This window comes from Anser brachyrhynchus (assembly GCF_964034855.1).
Source record: "Anser brachyrhynchus genome assembly, chromosome: Z".
In the NCBI taxonomy this organism is placed as follows: Eukaryota; Metazoa; Chordata; class Aves; order Anseriformes; family Anatidae; genus Anser; species Anser brachyrhynchus.
Genome location: NC_137697.1, coordinates 38473958 through 38490982, shown reverse-complemented (window position 1 = coordinate 38490982; position 17025 = coordinate 38473958). Strand labels below are relative to the sequence as shown.

At 39.1% G+C, this 17025-nt stretch overlaps 1 protein-coding gene across 3 annotated transcripts in view; it reads right to left on the bottom strand.

Moving 5' to 3' along the window:
• The window catches only part of NTRK2 (neurotrophic receptor tyrosine kinase 2), a 172273-nt gene that overhangs the window by 42562 nt on the left and 112686 nt on the right, over positions 1 to 17025 (bottom strand). For all 3 annotated transcript variants that reach the window (XM_080574841.1, XM_080574842.1, XM_080574843.1), the window contains one exon: positions 11329 to 11517. In XM_080574841.1, coding sequence (XP_080430967.1) covers positions 11329 to 11517 — 189 coding nt within the window. The remainder of the gene's footprint in view (positions 1 to 11328; positions 11518 to 17025) is intronic.

The following is a 17025-nucleotide window of genomic DNA, read 5'->3' as shown; positions in this document are numbered from 1 at the left end:
CCAAAGGCTGAGACTGAGGTTCTTTTGTTTCTTTTCCATTTGTTTCACCCTTTTTCTGTTCCTCCCTACTTTGTGTGGGACATGTTCCCCTCGATGGGTATTGTTTTCGGCTATTTATTTATTTATTTATTTATTGTTAAGGCAGCCACAGGCCTTCAAGCTGTGGGCAAAAAGAAAAAAAATATGAGAGAACATCCTTGAAAGACAGCCTAAGAAACCAAATCTAAACAGATCCTAAGCAACACTCAGAAATGTGAAGAGCTGTGTGGGAATGGTTTCGTCATGGAAATATACTAACTGGAACTGTGGCTCAAAAAAGGTATTTGTAATGGCAGTTCAAAATTATGTCAGATCTGTATTTCCCTCAAAATGATACAAATTGGAGGTCATTTGAATTTAGATTTAGCTTCTAACTATCCAGTCCTGGGCACAAATAACCGTACAATAGGCTGTCCAATGTTCTATTCTTTCTCTACAGTGCTGTGGGGAAAAAAAACAAGGTAGGGGGAAGGAAGAGGAGGAGGAAGTGCCTTCATGAAGAGAGCTTTCCATCTCCTAACTCTGGCTCTAAACCTTGGATACAACTGAATGCTGCTCAAGGGATTCTCCTGGAGACTGAAAGCCTTTTCCTGCACCCTGTGACCCATACAATCACTGACTTAAACAGAGTCTCCAACAAACAGATTTCAAAGGTATTGAGGTGTAAAAAGAAGAGTCAATCATTTACTGGAATTGTCCAAAGTACTAAGCTGATTTAGAACCTGATTCCTACTGACTAGACTTTATATTTCCAATCTGTTCAAGGGCTTTTCAGGAAACCAGTAAGTCATTGACTTGAATACTTTAGCACCTGAATACCTTTGAGATTCTCATTTCATGTGCCAAGCTGACATCTGAGAATGGAACTTGGATTTCCATAATACATAAATTAAAAAATAAAATCCCTAGAGATAAGATTGGCTTTACAGAGATACACTGAAATTTAGAGAAACAGTCAATAATTGGTATGCACATACCACGTATTTTTTCTAAATGCAAACAATACTCCCATGCAATATGTTTTTAATTAAAATGTTTCTGTTTAATTGCCCCCAAAAGCTAATGCACAAGTTGTTAGCTAAAGGTATTGCACAACTTTTCATCAATAGAACTTTAACTATTTCAGACCTCATTGCAGGGTCTTGACTCCAGTCACTTGACACTTTTTCCCCTGCAGGGGTCTTATACTTCAGTCATGGTGATTTCCCAGCAATGTGCAAATAATAGTGTTTAATTATTGTGGGCATTGATGGGCTAAAGATAAGACTTAGCGAGTGTTCACCCTATATCAGATCTGTATGCTTCTTGCCTTAAGTGACATATTGGCCTTTGAAGAGCAATAACCCATCCTCTCTGGAATGGCCTGCTCAACTACCTGGTCAGCTGCTAAGAAATTCATACCGACCCCTACAGCCTGGGAACTGCTGTGCTCAAGGGTTGCCTCCACCCCTCAGTCACAGCCCCAGTAAGCAGAAGTCCCTTCTACATCTTTGACAAAAAGAGAAGCTGGTACAGAGAGGCCCTTTTGCTTCTGTCCAACAAACCCAAATAAAGCTAGCTTAAGGGAAAGCGAGAAAGGGAGGGTTCTAAAGATGACCATAAAGATACATTTTAGACACTGGATTTTTATTTGTGCTAATTAATGATAGAAGCACGTTCCTAGACTTGTCTACCTGTGTAATCATGTTTTTTAAATGTGTCAGAAAATGGTGAGCTCAGGTATTCTACTATATAGATTATATGTCCAAGTTAACACCAGTATATTAACAACTCTTGGTGAATAAATAAATAAATAAATAAATAAATAAATAAATAAATAAATAAATAAATAAATAAAAGGGGGGGAAAAAAAAAGCCTTATCATTTTTCCCCAACTGCTGTTATGAAAAATGAGAAGCCTGTTGAAAGGTTTAATTAAAATGTTAATGCTGAAAGACTGATTTGAAGAATATTACAGAATATTTCAGAGTATTAACGAAGTGTTTTTACCTCTGACAACATTTTAAAAGGCTGCTACATTTCCTTTGCTGCTGACCTACACTATGCCATAACACAAGTGCAGCTAACCCTGAGACAATGAGATGCTCCCCACCAACCCCCTGGCAAACGCAAACCGAACATACTCACTCATACAAACTTTGATGCCACTTTTGTTGGGAAACTTTTCTCAAGACAGAATGTCAGTGAAGCTGCACAGACCTCAGACTAAGATAGTCTGGAGATCAGAAATCCCACAGCAGCTAGTGAGCCCTCCCTCTTGTAAGGGGGAATGGGGCAGGAGTACAGCTTTCCATGTCCCAGCTGCATGGATCCACCACTAATGGGATAGATACTGTGGGGAAAGCACCTCTAGTACTGAATCTGTTAACCATGATGTAGTAAAGGGAGGGACAGAGCAGGTGAAGCTCTGGCTGGGCACAAAGCCTGCTGTGCAAGCCAGTACACCCTCATGCATACACAGAAATGTAAATAGGGGGGTAAGCACACATTCAGAGCAGCCAGCAGACACTTCTGCAGTTCTGGCGGGTACGAGAAAATAATCTTTGAGTGAGCTTGTGCTCAGGGCTAACTACATTTTACACACTCATGATTTTTAATAATGATGCAACTACTTGGTGATGACCTCTAGAAAATAAAAGTAGGATTTATGATATTGTTTTGGCTACAAAGTTATTTGATTTAGTTCTGATTTTCTCGTACTTCAGTATTTATCAGAGCTAATATTTATACATATTTATATATTTGTATTTCTTATTTTATTGTATTTATTCTGATTTTATTCTTATTTGTACTATCTTGCTTCCCTGGTATCCATAGTTCTTATTTAGCCAAAGCTCTCACTGACACAAGGAATAAATCAAAGGCCTAATCCTGCTCCCATGCTTAGGCTCATGATAAAGAGGTTTTCACAATGGATTTTCCCATTCAGCTTAATTATAAGTACTACCCATTTAAGCTCTGTAATGTTTCCTTTTTTTTTTTTCCTCCCATTATGCATTTAGATACATATGCAGGTTTCTGCATACAAAAAGAACATACCTAGAACTTACTATGCAGCACAGAGTCTGAAGGCATAATTTAATCATTACAATATAAATAGTGCTCTTTGTCATCTATGTATTACTGATTTAGCTACATATTTTGGTGGCAAAACAGTGTATGTATTTCTAATACTGTTGTATTGTCAAATGACAGACTTAAGGTAGCAATGTTACCTACTAAAAAAGTGCCATGTGTTTTGTTGTTGTTGTTGTTGTTGTTGTTTTTTCATCTTGACTACTATCCCAATTGCAGAGAATGTTTATGTAAGTGTTTAATTTCACTTTATCTTTCATAGTGTCCTTAAGTGTGCATTTCACATGAAGACTGTGGTGGGGCTTGATGCTGAAAGTGAATTTCAGTGCTCTGCTGGAGAACAGCATGCTAAACTGAAGTTAACCTGATAAATTTACAAAACAACGTGCACACTCTTCCTGAATGTTGGCAATGGGCACTTTACTAAGAGTGCATGTCTCACTTTGTCTCCTCTCATTCTCTGTCTTTGTAATTGAAATGCATTCTTTGGGTCTTAGTTGCTCATATCTCCTTCCTAAATATCTGCTGTTTAGCCAGAACTATGTTTCATGTGCTGTATTTCTAGCTGATAATATAAATTACAGATCAGAGTCCAAGTTGTTGCTCTTGTAGTTGCATTTCCAGCAGTAGGACTCTCAGTGCAAGTCAGAGTTTACCAAATAATTCAGGTCATAGAACAACATTTTGTGTAATGAAATGCAAGCATTTTGCTGACGACATTACTGCTTGCCTTTTTTACCAGGTATAAAAGGACTTCACGGATGGATCATGACCGGAATGCAAGTAACTTTTGGCGACAATTTGATTCTATAGGTTCACGTCTATACTAAATGTGGAAATAGTCCCTTTCCTTCCAATTCTGAATCATTAAAGAGGTAAACTCCTCCACTGCTCAAGCTGAAGGGTTCAGCCTTTGGGAGAAATTTTTCCATCTGGTTGAAAAAGAAAAAAGAAACCATGTCTGCTGAGACTCAGAATGAGCAGCAGGTGTTAAAAAAAAATCTAATTTCTCACAAATTTATATATTCCCTGTTACATTTTATTTGTTAGGCAGAGGAAATATGAGACCAGACTATTGGGAAAATTATGTGAGACTTAATATGACATGATCTAGGGGACAAATCGATTGCCAAGCTAATAAAGGTCAAACACAGCTAAGGAAATATACCACCTATGCATGTGGTTGACATCTCTGACATACGCATGTCTTGATGAACAATTGCAAAGACACATAATTTAAGTGGTGACTGCAATCAGGGATTGAAAAATGCAACACAAAATACAAAAATATTTAGTCAAGCCAACAAAATACATCTTCATATATCCTTATGTCTCTATCTAGCCCATAAAATATCTTTAGAGTAAGGCACACAATGGGAACAGGACAAGCAGTACATTTGATATGCATATCCCTCCTCATAATCTCAAACTCATTCATTGTTATTTTTCAGCATTTAAAGTTCTTTGGCTTTCAGCATCTAAAGATTCTAATTTTGGTGAAGTGAGTGCCCTGTTAATCCTCCCAGCCTCTGAACCACGACTGCCAATGAATGTCAAGTCTGGCAAGTTCAGCTTGGGTAGCGAGGTGTTTCCTCTCAGTATGGATTTCACAAAGATTGATTGTTTTTGCTCCTCTGTGCTCTGGCTGCTGAGGTCAGGCTGTCCTTTATAGGAAAATGAGCTGCTTATAAATTTTCAGCTCTGCAAACTTTGGGAGTTGATGGAAAATCCCCAGGCTTACAGTTTAGCTGTCTAAGAAACCACAACAGCAGCTTTTCTTTTGTGGTCACTGAGATGTAAAAGCCTTTCAAAAGAGATGAAAATGCTGACAGAGTCTTTCTCTTGGGAGACCCTTCTTCTGTGCATAGGGACATAGTCTATTTTTCACCCTGTAATGCATGTAAAAAATTACACCTATTCCTGAAAACTCTAGGAGAGTGTAAGGTGACAGATAAAACCTGGAACATGCCACATTTGTTACATGGGAGATAAAGTCAAGTAGAGATTGTCCAATGCTTGCAGTTGGCTCATTGAACCTTCTGGGATTTTTAAATGACACTGTGTAGGATGGGCACTACAGAGCAATGAACACATCTTCTGCTCTGGGTCAAACATTTGACAGATCCCTGCAGCACACAGGCTCTCTCCTGGTGAATTTTCCTTTTTGCCTGCCGTTTTCATGTCACCAGATTCTCATGTCCCCACTCTGCAGTGAGAGCCCATGCCCTGATAGAGAAGAAGGAGACACTGCCATAGCAGAAGCACATATGCTGGGGACAGGTTCTCCTGTGGAGCTCCTGGGGCAAGGATGCCTGAGAAATACACCCCAGGTGACCACAAACCCTCTTTCTGTTAAACTTGCCCTGGCAATGTAGATAACCAGTTCTTCTTTTTCTGATCAAATGGCCCCTTGCTAGTGATCCAAGGACTAGGGAGAAGGTTGTCAGCCCAGCACCAGATCAAAGGCCTGTTGAGGCCTGAGTGATCAAAGCCACAGAAACAACTGGTCTGAGCCACAAGCAGCTGCACCCTTCCACCAGCCTCCTGGGAGAAGTAATGCACCTCTGAGAGTCCAGGAGTCTGCCCTGGCTGCCCTCTGCTCTGTACAGAGGCTGAGCCAGAGCCGCATCCCCTGGCTGGCAGAGGTGGCCAGCTCTGCATCCCAGAATGCTGCAGCCATGCTCAGTGCTACCAGATTGTGAAAGAAGCTTGGAAAGAATCACAATTGCATAAACAAAATAAACAGAAGGAACTCAAATTCAGACCTCTTTCTGTTTTCTCAGACTTCTGGGTTCTGGCTTACATTCTCAAGATCTTCTTCACAATTTTTCCCCTTTAAAATGAAATCTGAGATCATCACCAGACTCAAAAATGTGGCTTTAATGTCCAATACTACAGGAGTCATGATAAAATGACAAGAATAACACTCCTATTTCTTTTCTCTTATAAAAGTCATTCAAGTAGGTGGTGGACAAAAGCAGAGCATTTCTGCAACCTTCCTGACTAACAGAGATAACCACAGTCTGGCTTTATATTCCTTTAAAAGAAATCTATAGTCACAGAATAAGGTAAGTCAGAAAAAAATGAGATCACCACTAACTAAATTGTGTAAGAATCCCTGAAATGAAAATGAAAATGCCTGAAAGTAAGTTGGCAAGTTTGGTGCTCAGAATGGGATAGGAGAGGGGTTAAAAAAAAAAAAAAAGTTATTTTTTTCAGATCAGCAAAATAAATCAAAATTAAGTTACAAAAATTATTTTGATCAATTTATAAACAGCTGCTGACTTTACTTAACAGAGGCCAACAGAAGAAGCACATTAATTTTTCACAGTGGGTATGTAGACAGCATCTTGTCCACTAGCTCAAATGATTCAAATGCATTTTTCTATGTCTATCCACTAGAACCTGAACTAAGACACTCACAGCTGGTAAAATACTGAAAGAAGTCAAGCTAAGTACAATAATTGTTACTACTTTTCAATGGAGTCTAAATAACCACCTATTTCCTCAACACAGTATTGTAAGAATAGGGATGCTATTTGTGTGCTAATACAAGTGCAGGTGAAGCACAAAATATTACAGTGTGTCAGTACAACCTTTCATTTTTATAAAATAACAGAAGTAAATCTGAAGATTGCATGACATTTTTTTACCCAATGCATATATCTAGTGCACATTCACACTCTGGTTCATGAAGGAACACGCTGTACTGCAGAAGTATAGACCAAATATTAAGACTACCCATGAATACATACCAATTTCCCACTTGAAAGCCACAATCCACACCACATCATTTGAAACACAGAGGCCAAGGGTATGGCCAGTCACTGAAAACATCTTGTCACTGCCTCACACACTGACTAATTAACAAGCCTGCCCAGTATGCTGTTTTCTACCATCGGTATCTTAAGGCACAAAATCAAATGAAAGCATGGATATGCTGCGAAGGGCAAACTGACACTAGTGCAGTTGGTATTTATTCACCCTCGGGGGCCTGAAATCTGGAGCTTACAAACCTCTTCATGAAAGTTCCACCTTCTTTTCAGTTGCACCCAACAGCCGTGATGACTTCTTGGGGTGAGGGTGCAGGGGGGTTCCTATTGGAATGAGATTCAGAGAACAATTTGATTTGCCAAATCCCAAAACCACTTGCAAAAAGCTTCTTATCCAAGGTCTGCCCTGAGACTCTCAACTCGGGCTCTTCCACTGGCATCTTTTGCATGCCTTCTTCTCAGGTTTTGCTTTTCACATTACTACCCAGCACAACAATGTTATTTACTGACTGCATTTCCAACATTAATCACTGAAATATAACAGTAATGGGCTGATATATTCTAAGACCTATGCAGCAAGCTAAGAGATGAATGAAGAAAGGCCAGAGCTGTAGATGGGGTCAATTGCTTTTTTCCTTCCACCCTGTTTCAACAGGTCCATCAAGCCCAGTTGATAACTGTAGCAACTACAACTTCCATATAGGAATGTAGAAGACTATTTTTTGAAACGTCATGGTATTAATGGAAAGATCAAATAGATACAGTGCTGTGACATCTCATAGGATTAGTGAAGCCAACCTTTTAGCAATGGTTAGCCATCATGCCCCCAAGATACTAGATCAACCATTTGATTTCAGAGGAGAAAAATCTTTTCAAGGTTTGCCATCCATGAAAGGTCTCTGCACCTGAGAGTATTACTTCACTACAAAGTTATGGCCTGATTTTCAACAGCAACAATTGAATACTGTTGGTAATTCCTAGGCAAAAGGTTTGCAGGTTGATGCTAATATAACACAATGTGGTTTATAACGAATTAAGTGCAAAGAGTGTTTCACCATCTCCAGGTGGTAAACTCTCTCACATCTGAAATAATAGTTGTCACTGTTAGCTATGTACCACCAAAAGGAATTACCAATTGATTTCACACACAAAGGAACCAAGAAGTCTGGTATGTGTCTGAAACATGTCAGTGCACCACAGACTGTAAACTTCCAAGGTAGAAATAGTCATGATACTGGAGCAGGATATGAGCAAGAAGCAAACAATGGTCCACAGCACATAAAAGAAGAGTTGGGAGTGTTGGGACAGGTTGGGAGATAGAGAAGTTCCAAAGCAGCATTAGTGAGTTTGCTAGCAAGGCAAATGGATAGTTAAGATGGTGGGCAGTTGGAACTGGAAATGTCAAACCGTACCAGTTGGAAGATGAAGGGTGATTTTCTACTGTTATGCCAATTACAGGTGCATATGAGCACTTGGGCTGAAACATGGGACAGAAATTCAGTCCTTCTGAGTGAGGACTGGAAGCCAGCCCCTGAAGTAACCAGGGCTTTGGTCTTCATCAGTTTGCATTTCCCACCTTGAAGGCTATGTCTCAGGAGCAGGGATGTGCTACAACTTTTAGCCTGAGACTTTGATTCCTTAGAAGCCATCACTTTTTAGGATTTAGTTACTCTGTAGCTAAAGTAGCAATTTACTGATCCAGTGATGGAATTTCAAATGAAATTGGTCACAAAACATTGTTTGATTTTCATTTAAACACATGCACTTTGAATACTTCCCAATGTACTTGGAAATGATTATCTGTAGAGAAGTCAAAATACCTGTTATGTTGATAAGGAAACTCTACTTGCTACTCAGAGCAGATGTACTCCTTCAATTTTTGTGAAAACTGCAATTCAATCTGCATACACCTTCATCTATCTCAAAGTCTCACCTTCTTCCACAGAACAGTATACACTAAATACTTAAGAATTGTTTCCAGCATGACTGTCAGTGGTTGCTGTGTTTAATGCTAGCAGACAATGAAACTTAGACCAGATAGGAAATAACCATAAATGTTAATTATCTTGCTGACGGTGAAACCAGATGATATCTGGAGCTGGCATTATCGTAAACAGGAAAAAGGTATGAGAGGTACTTAACTTAGAGCTTTAAAAATACCAGATATGCACATCAGGAGGAAGCTGGCAGGCTAAGAAAGGACAAGTACAGCTCTGTACTAACAAGTGAGTGAGAGAGACAGAAGGAGAGAGTATGTGAAATCATTCATGGGAAGACCATTTTTATACCAGACAATTTGTATTACCTTCTTTATTGAACAGATGCTCAGTGTGGTAGGAGAAATATGTCTTGGTTTATATACTGCCACAGTTTACCTTATTTTCTTTGCTACAACAATAAAACACAAAGAATGGGACCACCATGGCGATGTGGCAAAATGCAGAGCATCAGCCCCATATGTCTCCCTGAAGCACCAAAGCAAAGTCTTGAGCCACATCCTGCAAACATTTATGCACAAGCTGAACTTCATGTACTGTGATTAATTTCCCTGACACTGTGTGGGTTTCATTGTAGCACACAAAACCAAACACAGACTTAGGTATTTTTAGGATCAGGACCTACTTAGCACTACTCAGCTGTGATTTAATGCGATTGTACTTAATGTGCAGCTTACTAAATGTGAGAGAATTTTGTGTTTTGGTACAGTTTGTGTTATTTTTTCCTCAGAACAGCATGTATGTTGTTTCAGCATTAATGCTGAAAGTGAAATACTCTGTAGTCACTGATGTTTATTTAAACAATTATAACATTGTCTAATGCAGCTGGGAACGGAGGTACAGTAGCCTCATATTTAACAGCATGGCCTTTTATATAACATTAAAGAGCTCTAGTGGGCATGTTGCCCATTTCTGATTCCCTAGTGGCTTCTATTTTTCACAGGAATTAATGTTCTAATCACAATGCATCTGTATAACATTTTCCTTGTGCTGATCAAGTATCAGCAAATCAGTGATTATTTAATGCATCCCACCAAATATGCTAGACCAAATTATACAAATATGCTCCGGTAGAAGAGATAATGGGGCACTTCTAATCACAAAATAGTACCAAACACACACACACAACGTAGTAAGAGAACATCAGGGATGTGTGATAAAAGAAGAAAAATCCCTCATCTTGCGTGGCAGGATCATTTTTTGTAGATTGTGCTTAGCGTAAAAATCAAGATGTAGATGAGTGTCAATATTCAGAACTAAGTAGTCCAGTATCAGTCTTTACAACCTTAGAGATCATGCATATGTATATGCATGCAAGCACTCATTCACAGGTCAAGCAAGATTCCTATCATGCAATGTAAACTTTGCAAAGTTGGAGGCAAAGTTTTCTGATCTAGGCAGTAGTCCCCTAAACAACAGTTTGTACTTTGAAGCTGTATCATTCTGGGTAGGATACAAATAGGCTGTAGCATCCCTTAGTTGCACACCCAATGCTCAACAGCTGCATTGGAAATCTCTGGACTGACTTCCCAGAGAAACACATCACATGGACACTCCACAAATGTATGTACATTCATACACACATACACACACAAAGACACACAAAGAAGTCTGATATACTTAAAAACCTAAATGTACTGATGAAAAAAAAAAAAATCAGTACTGCAGTTGTTATTAATCACAATACCACTTAGGTGTTTTTTTCAGTTACCTGCTGCAACGCTAATAGCTGGTTCAAAAATCAACATTTCACATGTCCAGTTCTACAACTGAAGAGTAGTAGCTGCAGTTAGGGATACCCTTTTTTAACTATAAAGAGTTAATTATTTTTAACTCTTTGTACTTTTTCACATTTCATCTGCTTCTAACTGAACATGAAATAATTCGTATGTGACATCTACTGTCCACTGAGCAACCTCCCGCTCTGCTTTTCAACATCTTTTCCAGTTACAGAGATTGAATTATACAATTAAATTAAGATAATGGAATTTTTAATCCTTATTATTCTTATACCTTTACAAATACTCAGATTTCAAAATTAGGTTATGTTCATTACCAAAATGAAAGCAGTGAGTATGTAACAATACTGACTTTGTTTTTGACCCAGTATTTGTTTTGTCCCAGGAAAGCATTCAGTGCACAAGACTGGCTAAAGACCACTGAAATCAATGGAAAGGCTACCAGTGACTTTAATGGAATACGGACTGGGCTTTGAGCATAACACTGATGACTTAATTAACTCATTACAAGGGCCGAATTTGGCTTTGACAGATGTAAAGCAGTTCATCCCATGTATCTTTAACAAACTGCATACATTTTAACCCCACCCTTCCACTCCCAGGAATTTAGACTTTTTTTTTTTTTTCCTGTTAGCTCTGTTAAGGAGCCCCAGCACTTGCACAAAAAAATGAATGACTGGAAAACATATATTTGTTTGTACTTACAGGTGTCTGGCTTGAGCTGACTGTTGGTAATGCCAAAGTACTGAGGATTTTCGATGACGGGAATCTTTGTCATCCCAATGATGACTGCGTCAGGACCCCCCTCAGAAGAAGATGGAGTGTTACTGCCATTTGAGATGTGATGGAGAGGACTGGCTGAATCATCGTCATTGCTTATAACTGAAGAAGGACCTAGAATTATAAACAAAGATTTGCCTTAATTCGGAACATTTCTTTTCCCTCAGACCATTCATTTTTTTTTTTTTTTCTCCAGTCTATCCTTCATCTTAATAGTCAAATGCTCTATTTATGTACCTTGTTGATCTTACCTCAGGAATTTTATATGTCTTGGTGGAGATGAAGAAATAGCAGGAAAAAAAAGAAAGGAAAAAAAAAAAGAACACAGTAGTAGGCCATTAGGAGTTGGAAAGTGAAGTAAATTTTTGCACTGGTAGATCACCTAGATTAAATATGTCAGGGTCCAGCATAGTCTGTTATTGAGAAATATCCCTAAATAAGGTATGAAATACACATAATAAATTTTTACCTTAAGACTTTCTCAGATCACAGAGCAATAATACCTTTTCCCACAAACCTGGGGAAACAGCTGCCTTCTCTTTGAGGTGGCATTATAACAAGACAAAAGACAGAGAGAAGATGGGCTCATCCTAAACTTGGAAACTGTCATTTCTGAAAGACAAAATGGCTGGGAGCCAAAATCAAGAGGAGAATGTAGACAGTCACAGAAGGTGCAGAGTATGTGCTCAGAGTAGTGGGAAAGACCTGTCTCACACTACTGTGAGATCTGGGGTCACTGCACAGGTGCTCCTCCAGAACAGGATAATATTCCTCTGGCTCCTGAGGCCCCATCCATACCTGAGACTAATCACATTCCAGAAAGAGGTTTATTTCGATCAGTAATTTAATGACTGTTTTTGTTGTTGTTGTTATTGTTGTTTTGTTTTGTTTTGTTTTCACTGTGTACTCTGTACTTTCAAAGAAAGCACTATGGTGTTAAAACCTCATAATAATAATTTAAAAAGTGCTTAGCAGCATGCTCCACTTCTGTGAGCTACAGGGGCTTTTGAACTAATGGCAAGATCAGTGCAGATACCATTTGAAATCATGTGATCTAACACTGCTATTTGAATTCTCCATTACATCTTCCAATATACAGCCAATATTCAAAGAAAACCAGAGTCACCATTTAGCAGTGACAACATGTTGCCTAATCTGCCCATTAAAGAACCAGCAGAGATCACGCATGCCACATGTCAGACCATTCTCCATCCACGTTAACCTGTGTTTTTGGTGTGGCATTCCCATCTTCTAATTTTAACAATTAATAGATGATGCTAGCAACAGATGGAATGATTCACCCTCTTGATGTGCCTGTCCTGGAAAGGCATCCTTTGATGATACCTGTGTTTGCCGTACCAGCAGAACTCATAGGTGGGGCAATTGTCTCTCTAAAGAAGGGGGTAGCACAGATGATCTTGGCAAAGACAGCTGTTTACTCCAAGTCACCAGCCACTCCTCTGCAAAATGTCCCAAACTGAGCTTTAGGTTGGACGGAAGAGAACAGTGCAGAGGCAAGACAGATCCAAGTAACCCCAGCACACAGATGACATCTGTATTTGCAGGAGAGATGGGGGACATAGAGACAACAGCAGATCATGCAGAAACATCACGGAGGATGTAAGAGAAGATGAGGAGGATGCAACACAATATACACACAAATAATGAATGAGGGCAGGCCCAGACACAGCAGCCAAGAAAGGTCAGGTTTATAGAAAGGAAATTTAGACTCTCTTACTGTTTTGTGGTGCACTGTATCATAACAGGAACACTTTATCATTACATGGTATGGCTCACAGGAATAAAACTTAAATAATTTGGCATGTTGCTATTCAACCGTAGCTTTAGAGGCTCAAGCATACTCCCACCCCTGTCCCGCTTTCCCTTCTCCCCAGTTGGTTTAATGGTGCATGAGGGAAATGTTCTCATAGTTTGAAAAAGTACTTCCCCCCCTAGCCTGAAACATTAGAGGTAATTTTTCAAATGCCTTGCACTTCACTGGAAAGTCACTGTTGACAAATGTAAGTGAAGCCTAGATCTCTGCAATTTATCAAGTGAAATACTAATACCAAGGCTGTTTTTGTCATTACTGATCACTGAGATTGATTCTACTAGGAAAGCTGCCAGGATTAAGAGTTTTTGGTGAAGATTTCTCTAATGAAGTGCAGAACCCAGAACCTGTGGGAAAGGGTCCCTCAGATGGCACACAAGATACTTATGTGAAGTCACAACACATTTTTCAGGTGCATGGGAGTTGTGTGTGGTAGAGTTAGAGTGCAAACCCATTTAAAACTGCATTCAGTTTTTTTCTAGAGATCATCCTTAGGCCTCTCAAATTTCTGAATGTCAAGCTAATGGCACCAAAAAGCAGGCAGGAAAATACACATTTTCTTGAGAAAATAGAGTCCTTTTATACATATTATATAGTCCTAATATAGATTTTGTATGAGGGTCAAATCCCTTCTCTTACAGCAAACAGGCAAAATCTCTTGCCTCTGTAATTTAATAGACGCACATCTCTTAAGTCCTTTTCAGCCTTGTTGTTCTCTGCTGCACAGGAGGAGGCTCCTTTGTCATTTTTTGCTTCCACTATACATGTAGTGATGGCAAGGAAATACATCCATTACACATTTCTGGATGTTAGAGTGGTATAATGAATAGAAACTTATTCCATTCACCAAATCATTTCTTACTATTCTAAGACCCATTTTTGTGTGGTGAACTATTTTTTCAGTCAGTATAAGCTGCAAAGTGCTGCAGGTGAAAAGTAGACAATTGTTCTATAAATCTGTTCCCTCAATTAAGATAACTGGTAAAAGCTAGTCTTCCTTGTGGCATGAAATAGGTTCCAAGTATATTCAGCTCTCTGACGTAGCTGAGGAAAATGTGGAAAATGAGGTGATTCCTCAGTAAGTATGCAGTAGTCTAAGAAAAATTCAACTCTGGGAACTCTGTGCTGTGTCCCTTGGTGTCCTCTCTCATTTATTAGAAGCTAATCGGCTCACGCAATAGTCTTTGGAAACAGTTGTTCGGAGTCAAAAATCCTATTTCCTTTTACTGTGTATCTCTTCTCTAGTTAAGCCAAACAGAACTCAACAGATGGAAATTTTTGTGTATCAGAGGCAAGCTGAGCTCACATCCTTTTAAACAGCCTCTTTGCTGGGACCTTTTAGTGAATATGAGCAAACTGGTACACAAACTGTTTCCATATTTTCTTGTATGCCAGACTACACTTTCTGTGAAGTTGCATTTCATCTTTTGAATGCACTAAGTCACATTACAATTACGGGCCAGCATTGCAGCTCACTCCTCACAGCAGCAGCCTCTGACTGATATTCCAGTAATGCAAAACCATTTTCCAGAACGCAAGATGAGCCCATCATCTGTGCTGACAAGAAACTTGAGCAGCCCTGTTCTGAATTTGCACTAAGCTCAAATCGAAAGACAATTTCTTAAAGTACCTTAAAGTGTGGTTTCATGGAGATTAAATGGGGTCACTTCATTATTTTTCAAAGGCAGAATGAGTATGATAATTACACCTATTATAGATTCTGTTTTTTTATCAAATCTACTGTTGATTTCACATCCAAAATATGAAAATTTTGCACAAAATATCTTTGGTGGAAGTGAAAATAATGGGTTGTCAGTAGCCATTAGCTATTGCCAATAGCAGATTCACAGTCAGCTTGACCTTTTAAGAAAACTGCAGAGGTTTTCTCTGCCTTCAAATGTGCTGCCCAACATCTTCACTAGATATCACTTTTAGACTGTGTTTCTTATCTTAAGAAGACAGAAGCTGGAGCCAGATGAGAAATGGTAGACTGCCTTGGAGAAGAAAGATGAGAGCTACACTCTGCAGGGCTGAATTTCTCCTCTCTCTGATGTTAAGCTAAAATCTGCCCATTCTGCATGGCCTAGACCTAAGAAAAATCAACTCTGCATACAAAAATAGCAACTATCAGAAAAAAAAAAAAAAAAAGAAAAAAAAACCACAGTGGCATGTAAGAAAAACAATTATATTCTAAACTGGCATGCTATGAAAAAGCCAAAATACTCCCCACTTCCTAGGCTGTGAATGAACCTCACGGAGATAGTATGAGGACGAGCAGAAAGAGTGCTGCTATTTCTGGCCAGAAGAAAGAGGTTCATGATCATAAAATACATCCTTTCCTGCTGCTCTTTTTGCCATCAGAGTTAATGCAGTTTTAGCATGCATGCTACCAAGATCTACCCACACTGTTATTTGCTGGGGCTAGGTTTTGCTCTGCCTTATTCCAGATTTCTGCAAATACTTAGGTAGCTGGCTGTGGCAACACATCTGACTACTGGCTGCCACTGAAATAATCCACATGACCTTCCTGTGTATGAAAGTACAGAAAGAGTCCCAAAGTGAATAATAGCGTGACTCAGCTAAGCAGGCTCAAAAAAAAAAAAAAAAAAAAAAAAAAAAAGGAAAGGTTCTCAAATGCAGAATCAGAAGGAACATATGGTTATGGTTTGCACCTGGCATGGCCTTGCAAGTACATATTTTCAGACTTTAGTTTAGATGGTCACAAACAATCACTGTGTGCATCTACTTCTCCCTTCACCTACTGTGTTGAAGATGTAAGCAATCTACTCTATGCATACTCTCTGAACTCTAACAAGAGCTCTTGAAGACAGCAATATCCTGCATGCCCCTTGCAACACCCTTCTCTGCGTCACACATCACTTGAATTATTCCTGAAGTTCACTACGAAAGGTTGAGCCAAGCTGGGAGACAATCGAGTAGTTAATTCTCAAAAAACCAGACAATTTTAACTTTATGATTGGAGCTGTGTAGTTACAGGGACACATCTGCTTAGCCGGGTGTTAGAAGGCAGCTCAAGTAGAGGATTGTTTACAGAGATGACTTTTGTGCTGTGATGCCTTAATGACAATAGCTCCTTCCATGACAAATGGCACTCAATGCAAGGAAGATTCTTCAATTGATCTTGCACTAGCATTGGCTCTTCTTGCTTCAGATCCTTGTTCCCATAGGCACAAGGAGCAGTCCATGCAGGGATGTAAGGTAATGGCACACCATCCAGTCAAAAGCAGGCCTGTAAGTGCATGTCATGTCAGTAAGCATCACCTCTGCTGGATTTTAAGGCCATACTGAATCTTCCCTCTTTCTCCTTTTGGGTGGGGTGTATTTTTTAAATAGTTAAATACCTTGTTCTAAAAAATCAATTATTTATGATTTCTTTCCCTATAAGAGTCCCATATTTGCTGTAGTTTTTTTTTCTTTTTCCAGGATTGAAAGGTAGTTTATTCTTTTCTGCTTCAGCAAGACCAGAGATGCAAATTCGCTTGCTATCAAGCTAAGATTCACGTCTCTTACCAGAAATGACATCTTTTAAGCTCAACCCTTGAATCCCTGTTTTATCTTTCATTCCCTCTAAAAGACAACTCATCATTCATGACTTGGTGCACTTTTTTTCTGACCAGTGCTACAAACATTACTTTGAATATTCCTTTGCATTCCTAAATTCAACAACTGTAGGTAACTGTGATACTGAATAATGTTTATGCAGTTCTATTAGACTGCATAAGGAGCCCAGCCTAATAGAAGGTAATGCAATTATTGCAACATTACTTTAT